The sequence below is a fragment of the Sarcophilus harrisii genome, chromosome X (assembly GCF_902635505.1).
Source record: "Sarcophilus harrisii chromosome X, mSarHar1.11, whole genome shotgun sequence".
NCBI lineage: Eukaryota > Metazoa > Chordata > Mammalia > Dasyuromorphia > Dasyuridae > Sarcophilus > Sarcophilus harrisii.
Window position 1 is genome coordinate 58,619,051 of NC_045432.1, and position 17,205 is coordinate 58,636,255.

General features: G+C 46.3%; 1 protein-coding gene across 1 annotated transcript in view; it reads left to right on the forward strand.

Moving 5' to 3' along the window:
- SH3BGRL (SH3 domain binding glutamate rich protein like) overlaps positions 1-17,205 on the forward strand; it is an 87,465-nt gene that overhangs the window by 65,917 nt on the left and 4,343 nt on the right. Inside the window, exons 2-3 of the mRNA XM_031944629.1 lie at positions 7,312-7,497; positions 11,314-11,394. Coding sequence (XP_031800489.1) covers positions 7,312-7,497; positions 11,314-11,394 — 267 coding nt within the window. The remainder of the gene's footprint in view (positions 1-7,311; positions 7,498-11,313; positions 11,395-17,205) is intronic.

Consider the following 17,205-nt stretch of genomic DNA (forward strand, 5'->3'; position numbering starts at 1 on the left):
TTTTGAAAAGCACATTCTGGGGAAGACGTTGATATGTTGGAGAACATCTGAGGGAGCCTAGCCAGTAAGGTTGAGACTGGGCCTTGTGAAGTCCAGAGGAAGGGATTAGGCAGCTTTTTCCTGGAGAAGAGAAGTTGTAAGGGGAATATGATAGGCCTCTTCAAGTACTGGGAGCCAAGGTTTCCTCAGGACAGGCCTTCACAGGGCATCATTTGGTCCAAGTGGCAAAGCAGCAGATTCTGGCTTGATGTAAGGAAAAACTTCAGTTTTCTACTCTGTAAGATGCATTTGGTTGCCACAACTCATGACTACTCTCTATGGAGGTGGGGCAGAGCCCCAAGCCACGTTTATGGGAGGGTGTCCATGTTGATGGAAATGACCTAATGTCCTTGTGGAACCTTTTATACCTTTGCTTCCAGAAGAGGTCTCGGGCTCCTCCGGAGTTTCCCCAGGGTGAGAGTGAGGGCTTCTAGTCTCAGAGGTGTGTCATTAGAAGGATCCTTAAACCATCTGGCCTGACCCACCCCGTAGCCCCCTGCCATTTGGGCTATGCCCAAATGCCCGACATCCCTTCCAAGTTTGTGCTAGGGGTTGGGGCTGGAAACCAGGTGTCCTGACACTCATCCCAGAGCTCTTTCCATTGCATCGTCTTGGCTCCTGCACAGCCGCCTCCTGGGAAAAGAAACAAGCCAAGTGGCTGTAGAGCTGGGCAGATGGGCTGGGCCCTGGATGTGGGTTGTTAACACTAATGCCCTTCGATTGATTGCTTACTAGTCAGCTTGTGGTTTAAGCAGTACTAGCTTGAGGTTGGGGTTACAATGTTCTTTCTCAGTGTCTGTTGCAAGCAGGAGAGCTTAGCTACCATATTTGGTGCTTATCTGCTTGTCCAATGACTTCACATCAGTCTGTTGGAGTATTCGTGTGGGTTTTTTTTTTTTTTTTTTTTTTTTTTTTTGCCTTGTCTAAATATGGCAAGGCTTTCTGGGTAATCAAGGGGACCAGAAGTAGGAGCCCAGCAGTTGTCTTCAGTGCTGCTTTTTTTGGTCCTGTCCCATTCAGGTTGGCCCCTGTCTCAGCTGATGGGAGGAGAAGGGGGCAGATTGGAGAACATTCCAATTTTCTTGGGGCAAAGTCTAACAGAGACAGAAATATGTTGCTCTAAGGTGAGGATTCAGAGGCTGGGGTGAATTACCATATATAACTTCCTGCCACTTTAGGAGCCTGACTCATATTGCTGTAGTGCTTTAGAGTTGATTGTCTTCTTTCCCTACCAACCCAGTGAGGAAGGAACTGGAAAGGTTGCCATATGAGGAAACTGAGGGAAGCAACTCCCAGTGAGCCATATACCTGCTAAATCGTGGAGTCACGATTCTTACCTGTAGGTCACATGCTTTTCACTTTGCCACTTGGCCTCCATAAAGCCACAAGATTTAGTCACAGGGTTCGATTGTGTACGTTGGTACCTGTTACCAATGTTGGCTCCAATGACCATGATGGCCCACTCTTCCTTCCACTTCCTGGCGAGGATGGGTGCCCACTAAAACAGACAGAGCTCTAGATTGGGCACAAAGAAACCTCGATTTCAACCCCACGTCTGCTATTGCTCAGTCGTGGGACCTTGGCCAAGTGGCCACTCCTTACTGCTGTTCTCTGTGAGATGCTGGGTGCTGAAGAGGTTGGATTAGAAGTGATCTTCAAAGCCCGGTATAGATTTTGCCTAGACCTGTGATTTCATTTCTGTTGAAGATCTCCACTGAGGAAATGTCCTCTCCCAATACCAGTAATTTGTAATGTAGAATCTTGGAGAGTTGCTGGGGTAGAGCGTCTTGGTTGTGGATCATGATCATGTGTCGTGTTGTAATATGATACAAGACCTACCGTAGTCCTGATAGTCCATAAATCTAGGTGGGCATTACAGATACTGTTATCCCCACTTTACAGATAAGAAAACCTAGACTACAAGAGGAGAAATCACTGGGAAGTGTTCATTTTGTATAGCCCTTACTTGGGACAAATCATTGAAATTGTTATGAGAACATCTGGTGATTTCCCTTTCCCCCAATTCACTTGTCAGATATGTGAAAATAGTTTAAGTGGCCATTCATCCTCCCCCATCCACAGTAGCGTCAGATGCATGCAGGTGCCATATTCTTTGTTAGGACTTTTCCTTACGTACTTCTGGAGTTCTAGGGACCCCTGATATCTCTACACTTCAATGAAAATCACTTAGTAGCCATTTTGTCCCCTCCATTCAGTTGAATCCAAACTGTGTAGATGTTTGCTGGCCAACTCCCTACTTTTCTAGAACGTTGACAGGAATACCAGTCCAACCCCCTCTCTGCACCTGTAGCAATCACATGGCCCCCAGCTGATGCCCAAAGCCTTGCCCATCTTCTGGGTACTGTGCCCTTGAGGGGTTACTTCTGTGGATGGCACATGGGACCATTGCTGCCATCTTTGCCCATCAGGGAGCACTCTGGTGCCTTTCCTATGTGGCTAGGACCAACATCAGGTGGTGGTTGCCATCCCTCCCTAGCTTATTTGGAAGAATAAGCGGCATTGTGCTCAGCTGGCACGCTAGAGTGTCAAAGGGCTTTCTAAATGGGGGTTACTGTTGTCATTATCACATTGAAATAAGAACGGCGAATGTGACTGGAGTCCTTGCACAGAACCCTGGCTTCCCCTGGTCTAGGCCGGCCTGGGTTCTCAACAAGGGAAAACAAAAGATACATTTTTCTTTTTTGAAAGAAAATGTTTATTGATTTCTTATGTTTTTAGATCATCTTCATTTCTAGATAGATTCCTCTCCCCTCCTCTACTCAGTAAGTTTCCCTCGTAACAAAGATCAAAAAAAGAAACGGAGGCTGAGGGGAATGCAGCAGAACCATCAACTGACTCTGATAGCGTATGCAGTGTTTCCTACGCATAGCCCCCCGCCTCGGCAGAGGAGGGAGGAAGGTACCTTTTCATATCTGTCCTTGAATACCAAACTTGGTCGTCATTATAATTCCACAGCATCAGTTGAGAGAGATGATTTTCACAGTCGAACTTGTGAGGAAATTGTACCCTCCGGGCTTTCCTGTATTCATTTGAGCCTTGCTTGAAGTCCGAGCATATTGAGGGCTCCAAGTCTTTCATGGAGTCAGACCAGATCTGTCAGAAAGGAGGGGGATGTGGAGTGCACCACCTGCATCGAAGGCAGAAGGACCTAAATTCAAATCCAGCCTCAGACACTTAAGCTGTGTGACCCTAGACAAGTCACTTTATTCCAATTGCCTCACCAAGGAAAAAACCAACAGGAAATAAGGGAGACTAGATCAGAGAGAAGTATAATCCAAGCTGTCTGAGTCCCAGGGAAATCAACACCGTCTACTCGTTTGATCTGTGTCCAGAAAGTTGACTGTGTGAACCCTCATTTTGCTGTCAGGCCATGTGACAGAGGCCCTGTCATTGCCTCTCTTGTGGGTGGATGTGTGGCCCATATCCCCAGGGAGATAGGAACCTTCTCATAGGCTAGGACTGTGCCTCCTACTTCATGGCACCAAGCACAGGTTTGGGCAGTACCTGGGCTCCAGACACAGGAAGTCCTCTCCAGCCTCCTTCCCTCAGAATGCATGTTGGCAACTGTGTTGCGTGTCGGGCCAAACTGCAGCAGCCGAGGTGTCAGGTAGAAGGAGTCAAAGTAGTTGGGTTTGAGTCTTAGATTTGTTTCTTACTGCCACTCCCTGTGCGACTTTTAGTGTGACTTCCTGGGCCTCGGTTGCCTCTCAAGATCGGTTCCCTCTCAAGATCCCTTCTGGCCATAACCTATGAAGCTTCAGGATTTCTCCCTCTTCCTACCTGGATCATTTTCAGTGAGTCCCCATGGGAGGTGGGGATGAGGGCAGCGATTAAGCTGTAGAAATGAATCATTTGAGGAGAAATCTACAGGATCAGTGAAGGAGAGATCTGGAGGCAAGAAGGAGTCCCTCCCACAAGTACTATGTGGATCTTCACCTAAAGCTGGCTGGTCCTGACCATAGTGGAAAGGTACCAAGAGAGCTCCCTCACAGTCAGGTTGTGAAGTCAACAAGAATCTATTGAGGACCTACTATGCCCCAGGCATTGGAGATCTAAAGAAAGGCAAAAAAAAGGGGTTCCGGCCCTTAAGGAGTCATCTAATCGGGGAAACGGCACACAAACAACTATGCACAGTCATGTGGCCAAGAGACTGATTGGACACGGCTGATTCACGACGTGCTGTTTGGGATGTCTTGGCCACCTGAGCACTTGAGCCATAAGGGATCTCTGGGAAAGCGACCGTCACCTCGGTACTGAGCTGATCAGGACCAGGAATGTCATGGGCAGATCTTCATTTTGCAACCACCATGGGTCTTAGCGGCTCTTTATAAAGAAAGTGAGAGATACCAAACTGTTCTTGGGGATGTATTTCTTCCAATCTGAATCTAATTAAGTATCATTTTAGGAATCAAATGTTCTTTAATTATGCCTTGCTAGGTTCTGAAGAGAATTCTATTTTTTTAAATGGGAAAATGGAAAACAGCGTGTGCTCAAACAGGTGGGTGATGGTGGAAAGATTTCAGGACCGGGAGTTGAGGCATTTGGGGTCACGTATCTCAGCTGGGTACCATGGCTGCGGCCTTTGGGACCCGTTGGGATGTGGATGGTGGTTGGCTCCCCCTGCCTGGGAGGTGAGGGGGTGGAGCCTCAACCACGAAGTAGGCCTCTCAAAACCGGGAAGGCAGGCCGACTTGGGAGCTAGGCAGAGATGTAAGTGCACTGTGAAAAGAGGAAAACCAGTTGCTGGAGCAGACGACACAAACTTAGGAAGAAGCATAGCTGAAGACCAAAGCAAAATCTAGGGGTGGCTGGGGAGCTGCCCGGGCTTCCTGGAGCCTAATTCTCTTCCAAGCAGCTGTTCTCATTCTTTCCCCAGCGTCAGTGTGTGTAGGATCAGGGCCCACTAACTTTCCTCCTCACTTGATCCCACCTACTTATGTGGGGGTTTGTATATAACAACTTATTTCCTGTATGACTTTGAGAAAGTTATTTCTCCTTTCTGGGTCACCATTTCCTCTTGTGTCAAATAATATCCCGATACGAAGTGATCTTTATCCTTTCTCACTCTAAAACCCTGCAGATACACCTTGTCAAAAGAATAAGGGACAAAGGCCAGCGGGGCATTTGAGGTGGTCTCTTCGGTGGCAGGAAGATGTTTGGGACCTTTTGAGGGAGCGGTCCAGTGATCCCAAGGGGACAAGAAAGGATCTGGGTCTGTGGCCATCTTCATTCTGGCCTCTTGGCTAGAATAAGGAGAAGATATGAAGAAAGAGTTTGGGTCTGGCTGCCTATGACCTAGCCCTTGAAAACATCACAAAATGAACAGCTGGAAACAACTGTGTCTTGCTATGGTGACTGGGTTGAGCAAGAAGAAGCCGGGGAGTTAAGGTCCCATGCTGACATTCATTAAAACAGTCTGAGGATCAGGCCAGCAGACCAGGGGCTGGGGGCAGGGCTTTCACATTAGACTTTGCCTCCACCAGTGTTTGTTGAGATGAAATGCCAGCTCGTATTGTGCCCGGTAAATTTTAAAGAGCCGGCTCAGTATACAGCTATGCTTTTCCTCTACCCTACCTCTCTGCTGGAAGTGGAGTGGACTTTCCTAAAGTGGCATTTGAAAAGAATCAGTACCATTTGGAGGAGAAGGAAAGTTTCTGTCGAGGCTGACCTAAGGGTTTGACCCCTGCTTTAGATTATTAACAAGGTTCCTTTGAGTTTTAATGTGCGCAGTAGAGGGGGAATTAATATTTTTTGAGAGAATGATATTTTAATGTTCTGTCTTTAAAGGGGATGTGATTTGTCTGCGTTCACCCGGCTTGTCTGGGAAAAAGGCAGGACTTAAATCTGTCACCACAGCAGGCCGCGCCTCGTCATTACCTTATCTTATTAGCTAATATTAGTATCTTGTCTGTCCATCTAGATTGTAAGCTCCTTGAGAGCAAGGGACTGTGGTAATAGGTTTCCTTTTTGCTTTCTGGTACCTTGGCCAGCACCTTACACATAGTAGGCATTCAATAATAATGCCCCTAAATGAATACTGCAGTCTTTCTTTCTACCATATCCTACTATCAAACAGTAACAAAAAGTGGTTGCTGTCAGTCGCTTCTAGACATTTGTCTCTCGGCATTCGGTCTCTTTCAGGACTTATTAAGGTGTTCATTGTAAAAACATAATGGCACAATTATAAAATGAGGTCACCCCCCGGGCCTGAACCATTCTGTGGTTGGTTGACGTTCGCTTTCATTAAAGTAGCTCTGAATTTGTCATCCACAGCATCGGGGGCAAGGTTTTGTTCTTCCCTTAGCATTCTGAACGCTCACACTGGTTTTTTTCTAAAGCCGAAGCCTTGTCAGTCATTCTCGAGCCAGTGTGAGTTTCCATTCTTTCAAAGAAACTTGACCCTTGGCACGACAGACGTGAGGCTTAGTGTAGCTTGCTGGGAAACAGCTGTTCCCTCCAGGCAGCAATTGTTGCCTCGCTCTGCCCTGTGCTGGGGCACGGAGGAAAGGTACCTTAAATCTCAGACTTCTGACACATGGCCAGAAGTGGCTTAGTGTTCTGGGGGTCGGGGGTCGGTGGGGGAGGGGGGCTTCCAAAAGATTGACTTATATTCCTGGGTGAGTCTTCCATCCGCTTGCAGATTGCATCCATATCCAAAAGAGGATGGCAGTGATCCCAAAGTCTTTTTTTCCTGTAGGAGATACACATTTCAGTTGTTAAAGAATCTGTGTAATTTTCACCCCGAATTGTGCCTGGAGTGTATGGTTTTCAGTCACATCTGTTCAGTGCAGTCCCTTCAGTTTAAGCCCCACAAGGGAATGAGAAGATTAGCATCACATGATGCCCGCTTGGCAGGCCACACCACCCTAAACATGTGGCTGCATGTATAAGAGCTGGGCAAGGATCATTTATATTGAAGATATTCTGTATTGTAAATAAACTGAGCAGTCTGACTGTCTCATCAAGTAGTAGGTCCATTCCTTAAGGCAGTTCATGGTTGTCAGCCGTGTGAAGAGAGTGAAACAGTTTGGGGCTCATAAAAAGCTTTGGGGGCCTGTTTTCAAGGCCTTCTGTCAGTAGATGTGAGAAGGGAAGCAGGCTCTCTGCTAGGAGGGTGGCTATATTGGCTCTCCCTTCTCCATTCTGATTCTTTTAGTCTATTGTCACGTGGCTTGAAATCAACATGTCTAAAGTCAAGTCTGTTCATTGGTAATATTTTTTTTGTGGGGGGGGATGGCCTTTATGTTCTAGATCAAGAAGAAACAGCAAGATGTCTTGGGGTTCTTGGAAGCGAACAAGATAGGGTTCGAAGAGAAGGATATTGCAGCCAATGAAGAGAATCGGAAATGGATGCGTGAAAACGTGCCTGAAGGAAGTCGTCCAGCCACAGGGAACCCACTTCCCCCTCAGATCTTCAATGAGTGCCAATACCGTGGGGTAAGGACAATTCAGGAATTCTGCACATTTCCTACCTAGTACTTTTCCTTTCCCCTCCTTTATTTGTTCTCTCAGAAGGCCGGATTCTTCTTTGGCCTGTCTGCTGTCAGACGCATTAATCCTCCATGGAAAATGGAGTGCCATCGGACAGGGATTTGATCTCAGATTTCCTTTATTAGCCTTCATCCCGATTTCTTCCAGTCAGAACAACTAGATGTTGTATTTGTGGTATGTCTACAGCAGAAGCCCCTGGAAAGGATTCAGCTCTTCTCATTACTCTAAGTAAGTAAAAAACAAAAAAAACCAAACCAATTCCAAGTCCATCTCATTTTTCCTCACAATCCACAGTTGTTTTTACAGAGATTTTTGAGATCTTTTTCGTCTTTGAGTCGGCCATCAGACTTTCATTTCTTTGTACGTACTGGTTTTGATGGGCTGATGTGTGAGACACCAAGTCCTTTTTCCTCTCAGTCAACAGTCTGGTGACCCCATCCAAAAATAAAATGAGGGTAGTCGAGTCTGACCTGCTCTTGTGGAAGCCTCACTAACAGTTTGTGATCTGGTAGTAAACTCCTTTGAAGTGAGGCCTTTTTGGAAGATCTGGGGGAGGCAGTTTTCAAATAGTGCTCCAGGAGCCCCTGGAGCCACTTCACGGTCAGAGAGTCCGCTCGGTACAGTATCGTTTAATGGAGGTCAGCTCTGTCATTGCCAGAGAAAGTTTTGTGGCCTCCACAGATCTGCGTTTTAATCCCAGCTAGTGATTAGGCAGGTTCATTTTGGTCAGTAAACCTTTGCTCTCTGTTGGTTCATCTTCCTCTTTTGTCTTGCTGGGTTCTTTGCATGTGATGCACATGGGCCCGAGTCGGCCCATATGGCACTCTTGTTTTAACTGATCTTTTAAATTGGCTGCTTAAAAGAATTTGCTCGGTTCAGTTCAACAAATATTTACTTGCCTGTGACATTATAAAGAATTGAAAGGACTGTTAGAAGTTAGGATATTCCCCCTGCCCCCTTTCACTCATTTCATTTATTCATGTTCACATTCAGACATCCCTTTATTGTTAGGAGATTATTAAACCCTTCTATGTGCCTGCCTGGTATCATGTTGAACTCTAGCAGGTAGAGATAAGATGAGGTTGAAACATGGGCCCCGCCCGTGAGGCGCTTACAGTCTAATCGGAGACACAAAAGGGACATATGTGAACCATCTAGAGCATGAGCCAAGTCAACAGGCACTACTTAAACACCTAAAATAATTCTGAAGCGGCCAGAACATCATTTAGTTCAACAGCTATTTGTTAAGTGGCCCCTCTGTGCAGAGAAATCACAGGTAAGCTCCGTTGGCCTTGAGACAAAGGGACACCTTACTAGCTCGCACGCTGACTCATTTCCTCGCTCTGTCCGGTTCGTATGCCCAGATGGATGTTTTCACATCCATTAACCTCACCCTTCTTTGCCACCAGTCTTTATTGGGGAGGTGAGGTTAGGGCAGTTCTTGTTCTCCCCTCTGCCAACCCGCAGCAGCAACTGGGGAAGAAGTGCCAGGAAAGAGCCCGAGCCCAAGCTGGCATAACCGGGCTTTTTCCACAAGAGAGTCTGTCAGTTATTAGGAAAGGCCTGGGGATCCCATCTGTCTTGTGCTAGTGGAATCCAAAGCTCACCAGCTTCCTTTTCAGGTGGGAAAAACAAAAAAGGTTTTTTTTTTTCTTTGAGCAAACCTTGATTCTCTCATGTCTCAAATGCTACTGAAGCTTAGAATCGGAAGGGGGATGGTTCAAGTCCCCCTAGATTTGTGACCCTTAGTAGCCAGCATCTGACAAAGGGCTCTTACCCAGATCCTCAGGCTATAGCAGGAGCCCCGATTAGGGTTTGATCACATAATAAGCTCTCTTGAAAATCGCCTATTTTCACAGTTGTTACTGGAGACCAAGGTGTGGTGTCTGTTGGCTCTTTTGGAGACTGTCAACCAAAAACTGACTTCTGGGCCAAAGTATCTGGAGAAGCCTTTTTTTTTTTTTTTAAATGGTACAGGTTACTCTCAAGTCAGGTATTCTAGGTAGAAGAGGGATTAGATTTAATCTGTTAAACCTCAAAGGACAATGGGTACAAGTTGCAAAGAGGCAAACTAAGGCTTGATATAAGGGAGCCTTTCCTCATCTTTTGAGCTATCTCAAATCATGCTTGGGGAGGTGAGGTAATGGGTTAACCCCACCCCTTATCTTGAGGTCTTCAAGCAGAGACTGAATGCCTACTTACAGATTCCTTTTTGGGTATGAGTTGGACCGGCTGCCTATAAAATTCCACAATTTGTCTCGAGTTGTTTCTGAGCCATTGATGGCAGGAGTCAGTTAGCTTTACATCTGGAGGCGTCCCTCCCTCCCTCCCACAAAGACTGATGGCGTTGATGGCGGTTGGGTGCCTTTGAAGAAATACATTGCTTATAAATGGATGCCTTGATTTCTTGAGAAAACTTTGGATGTGGCAAAAGCGAGCCCCTCCTTGTTGAAAGGAGCCAAGAATAAGAGAGTAATGAGTACTTGGGCTTCTTCTTGGGGTGAGGCACCTCTAGCCTCAGGGGGCCCTAAACACTGGCTGGATTATGTGTGGCGGGAGCTGCGGGCCTACTTGGCAAGCTGTGAGAGAGGTCATCTTGGAGAAGCAAACACATCAGGGCTGCTTTGTCGCTTCTAATAAATCAAGCAGAACGGCAGGCTTGCTTTGCTGTAGTTTTTAAAATTACAGGCGAGATCTGAAAATGCCACTTGTTTACTGGGTTGACTCAATTTGGGTTATGTCCTACAGCTTTGTTTGGGTGACTATTTCAGTCACTTAGGAGAAGGTCTTTGGGCTGGCAGGATAACGATGATTATAACCACATCTTCAGCCATCCTCGGTGTTCCAGGCCCTCGTTTAGCCTGCCTTCTAACTTCTCAGACATTTAATTGCTGTTGCTCGGGTCCCCGGATGTCTCCCATTGGGATCCAAACTCAACACCCACCGGATCCATCCTCTGCCCAAGGGCCTTCTTGGAAGGTCAGAGTAGTTGGGGTGCTGGTGAACATTTCTTCGCTGAGGGATAATGGGAAAAAAGCAGCCTGGAGGAAGAGTAAGCTTAGGGGAGAGGGAACTGTTGCTCACTAAGAGATTGTTGTAACTCCCAAGATGCAACTGAGCTGCTGGTTCCAAACTGGCTGGAAATTAAACATGGGCTGGAGGAAGGCATTTATGAGTTGCTTTGCCTCCAAAGCCTCCGGGACTGCTGTGGGCCTGAGCTTTGCCCCTTTGCTGTATTTCCTGGTAGTTTAGCACTTTAGCATTGAGATTCCTTTACAGAGAACTTCTTCAGTTTTTTCCACTCTCGACCCCTTTTTGCCTGAGAAATTTTTATGTGACCCTGAGAATATAGATGTATAAAATGGGTATACAAATCAAACATTTAGTGATAATAAATCAGAAAGAAATTCATTTTAAAAACAATTCTTTGGCATACATATAATTTTCCCAGTTATTAAAGATGAAAGCAAATTTGCATGCTAATGAGATGGATGTGCTTGTTTATTTTACATAAAGAATTAAATTTTGGTGGAATGTTTGATATCTTTTACCATTGCCAAATTTTTTGCCACCCTTACATTCAGTTAAGGGATCCCATATGGGTTCGTGACCCACAATTTAAGAAGCTTGGCTCTACAGCAAGGACAGAGTATCTCAGTCTTGCCCAGGGGCACCAAATTGGCCCAGTCTTCCCCTCTGCCATATTTGTTTCCTTCATGTTCTTCAGCACTCCTGATTCTCTCCGTCTTCTTTTTCACTTAGGATTATGATGCCTTCTTTGAAGCCAGAGAAAATAATGCGGTGTATGCCTTCTTGGGCTTGACAGCCCCGCCTGGGTCAAAGGTAGGTGCTCCTTCTGCTTTCTAGTTGACAGGTAATGATTTCTGATGTCATAACATTCCTATGAGAGAAGCTGGGTGCAGTGTAAGCTCTCCCAAAGTGGCAATCCCTCCATCTCCCCAATGCAAGGCAGTCCTGGAGATCATCTTCCATCCTGATTCAGATAGACTCCGATCAGAAAGCCAGACGTGACCCGTGGCATTCCCAGGCTAAGACAGGGAGCAGCGAGACATGCCAACAAGCTCCCTGAGGCGGCCAGTTTCCTATTGGTCAGCTCACCGAGAATGTTAAAGACTTCATTATTAGAGCTGTCGTGTCTCTTTCTCAATCACAACATGTGGCCCAGACTGTGGTCATTTTCCTGGCAGAATGTGAGGAGAAATGCTACAGAGGGATCCATTGGTGATCCTGAGGAGCCCTGGGGTTCAAAAACTGGACAGCGAACTGCTGACCGACTCTGGGACCTTTTCTTTGCCTAAGGCAGATTCCTTTTCAACTGTATTATCCCAGGAGAACCTGAATCGAAAAACCAAAGCCAAAGCCAAAGACCTGAATGAATGGCCCGTTGATCACTTCTCTCTCTTTCTGGGTTGGGAGCACAGATAACAGGAACTCTGCCCCCAATGTAGAGAGGCTGGGTTGATAGGCTTACTGCTTTCACTGGAGACTATAGCGTGTTGATCAGTCACCTTCCCAAGTTGACTCTCTGTCAAACTGGCTTTTCTCGTGGACAAAATGTCCTGTTTTAAGCTCTAATTTTAAGTCTTCAGAGGTTTTTCTGTGTAAATGTATTAGTGATACCCAAGCCAAGTAGGGGCATCAGTAGACAGCTTTTTGGTGAGTTAGATGGTGCCGCTATGAGGGTCGAGTGGGACAACCTTTAAACTACTTTCAAAATGTCAGTTCTCATCATTACTATCTCTGCTGCCTCTACTAGTACTACTACACCTACTACTACTAGCATTCCCACTCCCACCACTGCCACTACTACTGCTACTACTACTACTACTATTGCTGCTGCTGCTGCAATTCTTCCTCCTCCTCTTTCTCCTCCTACTACTTTCTTCCTCCTCCTCTCACTCCTGTTATTGCTACTGCTGTTCTGTTATTCAGATCTGCTGGCTCACTTTCCTAATTTCAAATTGGTTCAGGAATTCTAGGTGACATTTACTTAATGTTTTAAGCCCAACAAGGTACTTTACAAACACTGTCTTGTTTGAGCTTCGGAATGACCCTGTGAGTCTGGGCATTGAAGGCACCACTGTCTCTGTTTTATAGTTGGGTGACCAGGCTCTGAGAGAGCTTAAGAGACTTGCCCTGGGACTTGAACTCAGCTTACTTGATTCCTCCTGAACTAATTAACCTTCCATATCTATGAGACTTTAGATATTCAGGGGACTTCCTCAGCCTCCTTTCAGTAGCCTATGATTTGAGGATTTCTCTCATCTGTGTTGCTTCCAGAAAGCTCTTTCCTCAGGTGCATTTGCTATTTCTCCTGACTAAAATAGTAGATTCTAGAATTGGAAAGGACCCGAGTCATCACCTGCATTTTACAGAAGAGGAAACTGAGGAGCAGAGCAATCAGCCAGTCAACAGATATTTATTGTGGGTGCACTATATGGCAAACACTGTGTCAAACACGTTATGCAAATAAAGGCAGAAGTACAGAACTTGCCCTCAGCAGCTCACCTTCCAATTGGGAAAATGACAACAGGCAGATGACACATACATAGGCCAAGTGTGCAGATGACACAGATGTAGTCTCAGAGGGAGAGGTGCCGTCACAGGGAGAAATGGAGAAAGGCCTGTTGTGGAAGAGAGAAGGGAGCTGGGAGGCAGAGGCTAAAGCATAAACCCTTCTAGTCATGGTGACATAACCAATGCAAAGGTATGGAGGTGGGAGATGGATAGTCCTGGGGATGGAGAGAAGGGACTCCAACTAAGCTCATGTAATTCTAGATCAAATGTTCTGTCTCTTAATGGCCAGCTAGGAGTCAGAGGGGTAAAAGGGCTGGGCTTGGAGGGAACAAAAAGTGAGTTCAAATTTGGCCTCAGACACTTATTAGCTGTGTAACCATGGTCAAGTCAACCTCTGTCTAATTTTCTTCGATTGTAAAGTGGTATAATAATACCACTTATCCCCAGAATTGTTGTGAGAATCACATGAGGTAATGTTCTAAAAAGGGCTTATCATAGTACCTAACATGTAGTAGGCACTTAATAAATGCTTGTTTGGTTCCTCCCTCCCTCCCTCCCTCCCTTCCTTCCTTCCTTCCTCCCTCCCTCCCTCCCTTCCTCCCTTCCTTCCTTTCCATTGTCCCTTCCCTTTTCCTTTTTTTTCTTCCCTTCCTTCCTTGTTTTCTGCCTCCTTCCTTCTCTCTCTCCCTTCTTCCCTTCCTTCCTTTTTCTCTCTCTCCCTTTGTTTTCCTATTTAACTGATACAAGAACCGTGTGTGCTCAGATTTTGAGGAACCTTAATTGGTTATGGAATCCATTGTATTTTATGAAACACTTTTTGGAAGGCTGCTCTCTAAAATCACAGGTAAGTTTGGAACAAGGTGGGGACCCTTTGGTGTCCCGGCCCTCCACTGGAGGGGCCTTTCTTGGGCCTCGGTTACAGCTTAGTAGCTAAGAAGTATGACCCACAAGGGATTCCAGTCTTGTTTTTCTTGAAGATCCTATTTCATCTATGCTTAGGAATCCGGGCTTCAGCTCGTCAATGATGTCATCATTCTTGCTCCCAGATAAAGGGGTGCACAGTAGGTACACAGTAATTTGGAGGAAAGAGAGTATTTTGAAATAAGCTTGGAGACGGAGATTGGAGGCTCGTTATCAAGTGCTTTAAGTGGCAAGTTGAGGAGTTTGCAGCCCCTGCAGATTGTCGAGCAGGCAGCAACAGGTCAGACCGGGGCTTGGTATGCTTATTTGGGCCTCGGTTTTCCAGTAGATGGGTAAGGGACACCAGAGGTCAGCTGGGAGGTGATTGCGACCAGAATGGTCAGAACTGAAGGGAGGGGGAAAAAACACACAGAAATGTGTTGACTGTATGGATTTATTTAAGAAAAGCTGCTTCTGGGGTACACTTGGGGTTGCTCGGTAAGTCACTAAGTGTGTGCTGTCAGACTGAGGATACCAAAAAGGACAAATCATCTCTGTTCTCAAGGAATCCCATTCCAGTGCAGGAAATGGCTCGGTAGTAACCACATATCTACCAGATACAGATGAGGCACATGCAGCACAAATGGAAGGTGGTCTCAACAGGAAAGACACTGGGGGTGGGTGAGGGGAGAAGGAAAGACTTTCTCTAGAAAGTGGGGTTTGAATTTACACTTGATTTCAAGGAAACTAAGATGTTGAGGTGAGGGGGCAGAACACTGCAGGCATGGAGGCAGCCAGTGCAAAAGCATGGAGGTAGAGAACGGAGGGTCACCTTTGGGCACTTGCAGGCAAACCAGTATAACCGGATCATAGAATGTGTAGAGGGGAGTGAAATATAAGACCCGTGATATAAAAGAGCTTTCAGTAGCAAACAGGGGAGTTTTTATCTGCTCCTAGAAGTAATAGGGAGCCACTAGAGTTCATGAAGGAAGATGACGTGGTCAGACCTAAGCTTTAGGAAAATGGCCTTGGCAGAAGAGAGAGACTTAAGCCATGGAGACCACTTCGAAGCCCAGTGCAGTCATGTGGTGAGAGGTGAGAAGGACCTGGAATTGGGGCGTGCACATCTGGGAGTAGAGAGGAAGTGATACAGTAGGGATGAGTGGGCTCCTAACTGGTCAACAACCAGGAAAACCAAAGAAAAGAAAACATGGGCACAGGATACATTTTTAAGTTTAATGTGCAATGTTGCCATTTTATCCGTCTCTTCTACGTAAAAAGGCACCAGAACAACAAATCCAGCCTCAGTCTGGAGCATTTGCTCATCTCTGAGCTGTAAATCCTCACATTTCAAAAAGATCTGGCCCCTGGTGACAGATTGGCCACGTGCGCCAATCTTTGCTCCTCAAAGACAAAAATCAACCCTGACCTCCCTTGGGTTTTCTCATTAATGCTGCTTAGAAGCGTCGTTTACCAGAATCGAAACGGAAATTTTAGGCCAACTTGCCTACCCAGAAACTTATATTTAACCACAAGCCCCATTTCCCTGAGCATTCTGGTTAATCAAGGCCCAGATGCTGAGGCAAGACCTTCCTTGGGCTGCCTTAGGCAGGTGGCACCTTTACAAAGCTCGCTGCTCCTGCAACCAGGTTTCAATTGGCACTAAGGTGATCCGGGGCTCCCGAAGCAGATGGGACTTTGCCATCCAGTCTTAGGTAAGTCAGCTTTACAGACATAACCAGCAATAGCTTTAAGGCACAATTGCAGTCTCTCCCTTGCGCCCCTCCCCTCTTAAGTGGAAAGCAGCGGGAAAATGGACGTCATTCAGCAAGTGCATCTCATATCAAGGAAAGCTGCCCTTGCTGAGTAATGGCCATTTTCCTGTTCTTTGGGGTTAGAATTTATTTCATTTTGAATACTCTTGATTACTGACATTTTCCATGCCACCCCTCACTGATTGGGACATAGACCAAAATTCCTGATAGCGAATAACTCACATTTTCATGGCAGTGGAAGCTTTAGAAATTGCTTTCCTTACAACCCTGTGAGGAAGGTAGAAAAAGTTGTAACAGCCTCATTTCACAGATGGAGAAACTGAGGCTTCTCAAGACAAAATGACTTTTCTGTGTTCACTAGATCTTTTTTGTTTGCTTGCTTTTTATTGCTGTTGTTGTTGCTGAGGCAATCGGGCTTAAGTGATTTGCCCAGGTTCATAAAGTTAGGACGTATTAAGTGTCTGAGGTTGGATTTGAACTCGGGCCTCCTGACTTAAGAGTCGTTGGTCTGTGTACTGTACCATCTGGCTACCCTTATGTCCTCACCAGATCTTAAGCATTGTCCTGCTTTCTAGAGCCCCCAAGTTGGGGTGATTAAGATATACCTTCCTAGTGGACAAGTGATGAGGCAGGACTCCTGAGGAGGGTGGAAAAATGAATTCCGTTTATTTCCCTTTTTATAATGTGACCAAAACAACACCCAGCATGTGGGACCACAGAGACAAGTTGCTACTGTACCGAGTTTGCCACCTGGTTTCACTCTTCCGCCTGCTATCACTCTGCCTCAATGCCAGTGCAGGCTGTCACTGTCCCCTGACTTCTCAGAAAGGCCGAGAGCCCCTAGGGGAAATGGGGACCTGAACCAGACACTGTCAGCAGGTTCCCTCTGGGCTGAAGGGTCTTATACCTCACCCAGAGTTTCCCCACTGACTGTGACCCTCTACAGGATTCCAGATCGGCTTCTCTGCCTCCATTGGCATTGGCTTGACCTTCCTTTGATTTATTCAGAGCAAGCTCTCCATTCTGGAGACACACCAAGGTTCAGAAAATCACACCTTTCCTGGAATGGGCAACGGGGGACTCCAGTGATATGTCAGAATGACCCCTTGGGTCCCATTCTCTTGGCCCTTGGAATCTGCTGGCTTTCTAACTTGATCGCCAAGATGGTCCATGCGGCCTCTCCAGACCAGCTCACCTTTGGAGCTGACTCTCTGCCCACCTCAAACAGAACTTCTGTCCCAGTATTTGCACATCCAAGTTTCTACTTTTCAGCAGCCAGCCTGCTGAGGAAGACATGTGTCTAGCCCATTCTGGTCACATCCTTCTATTTTTTTTTCCCTTCTTTAAGTTACCGTTCAATTAGGGTTGAGTTTCTGCTTTTCTGTCTGATCTGGGACGCGGAACATGGGTGTAGCCTTTTACCAGAGATTTTGGATAGACT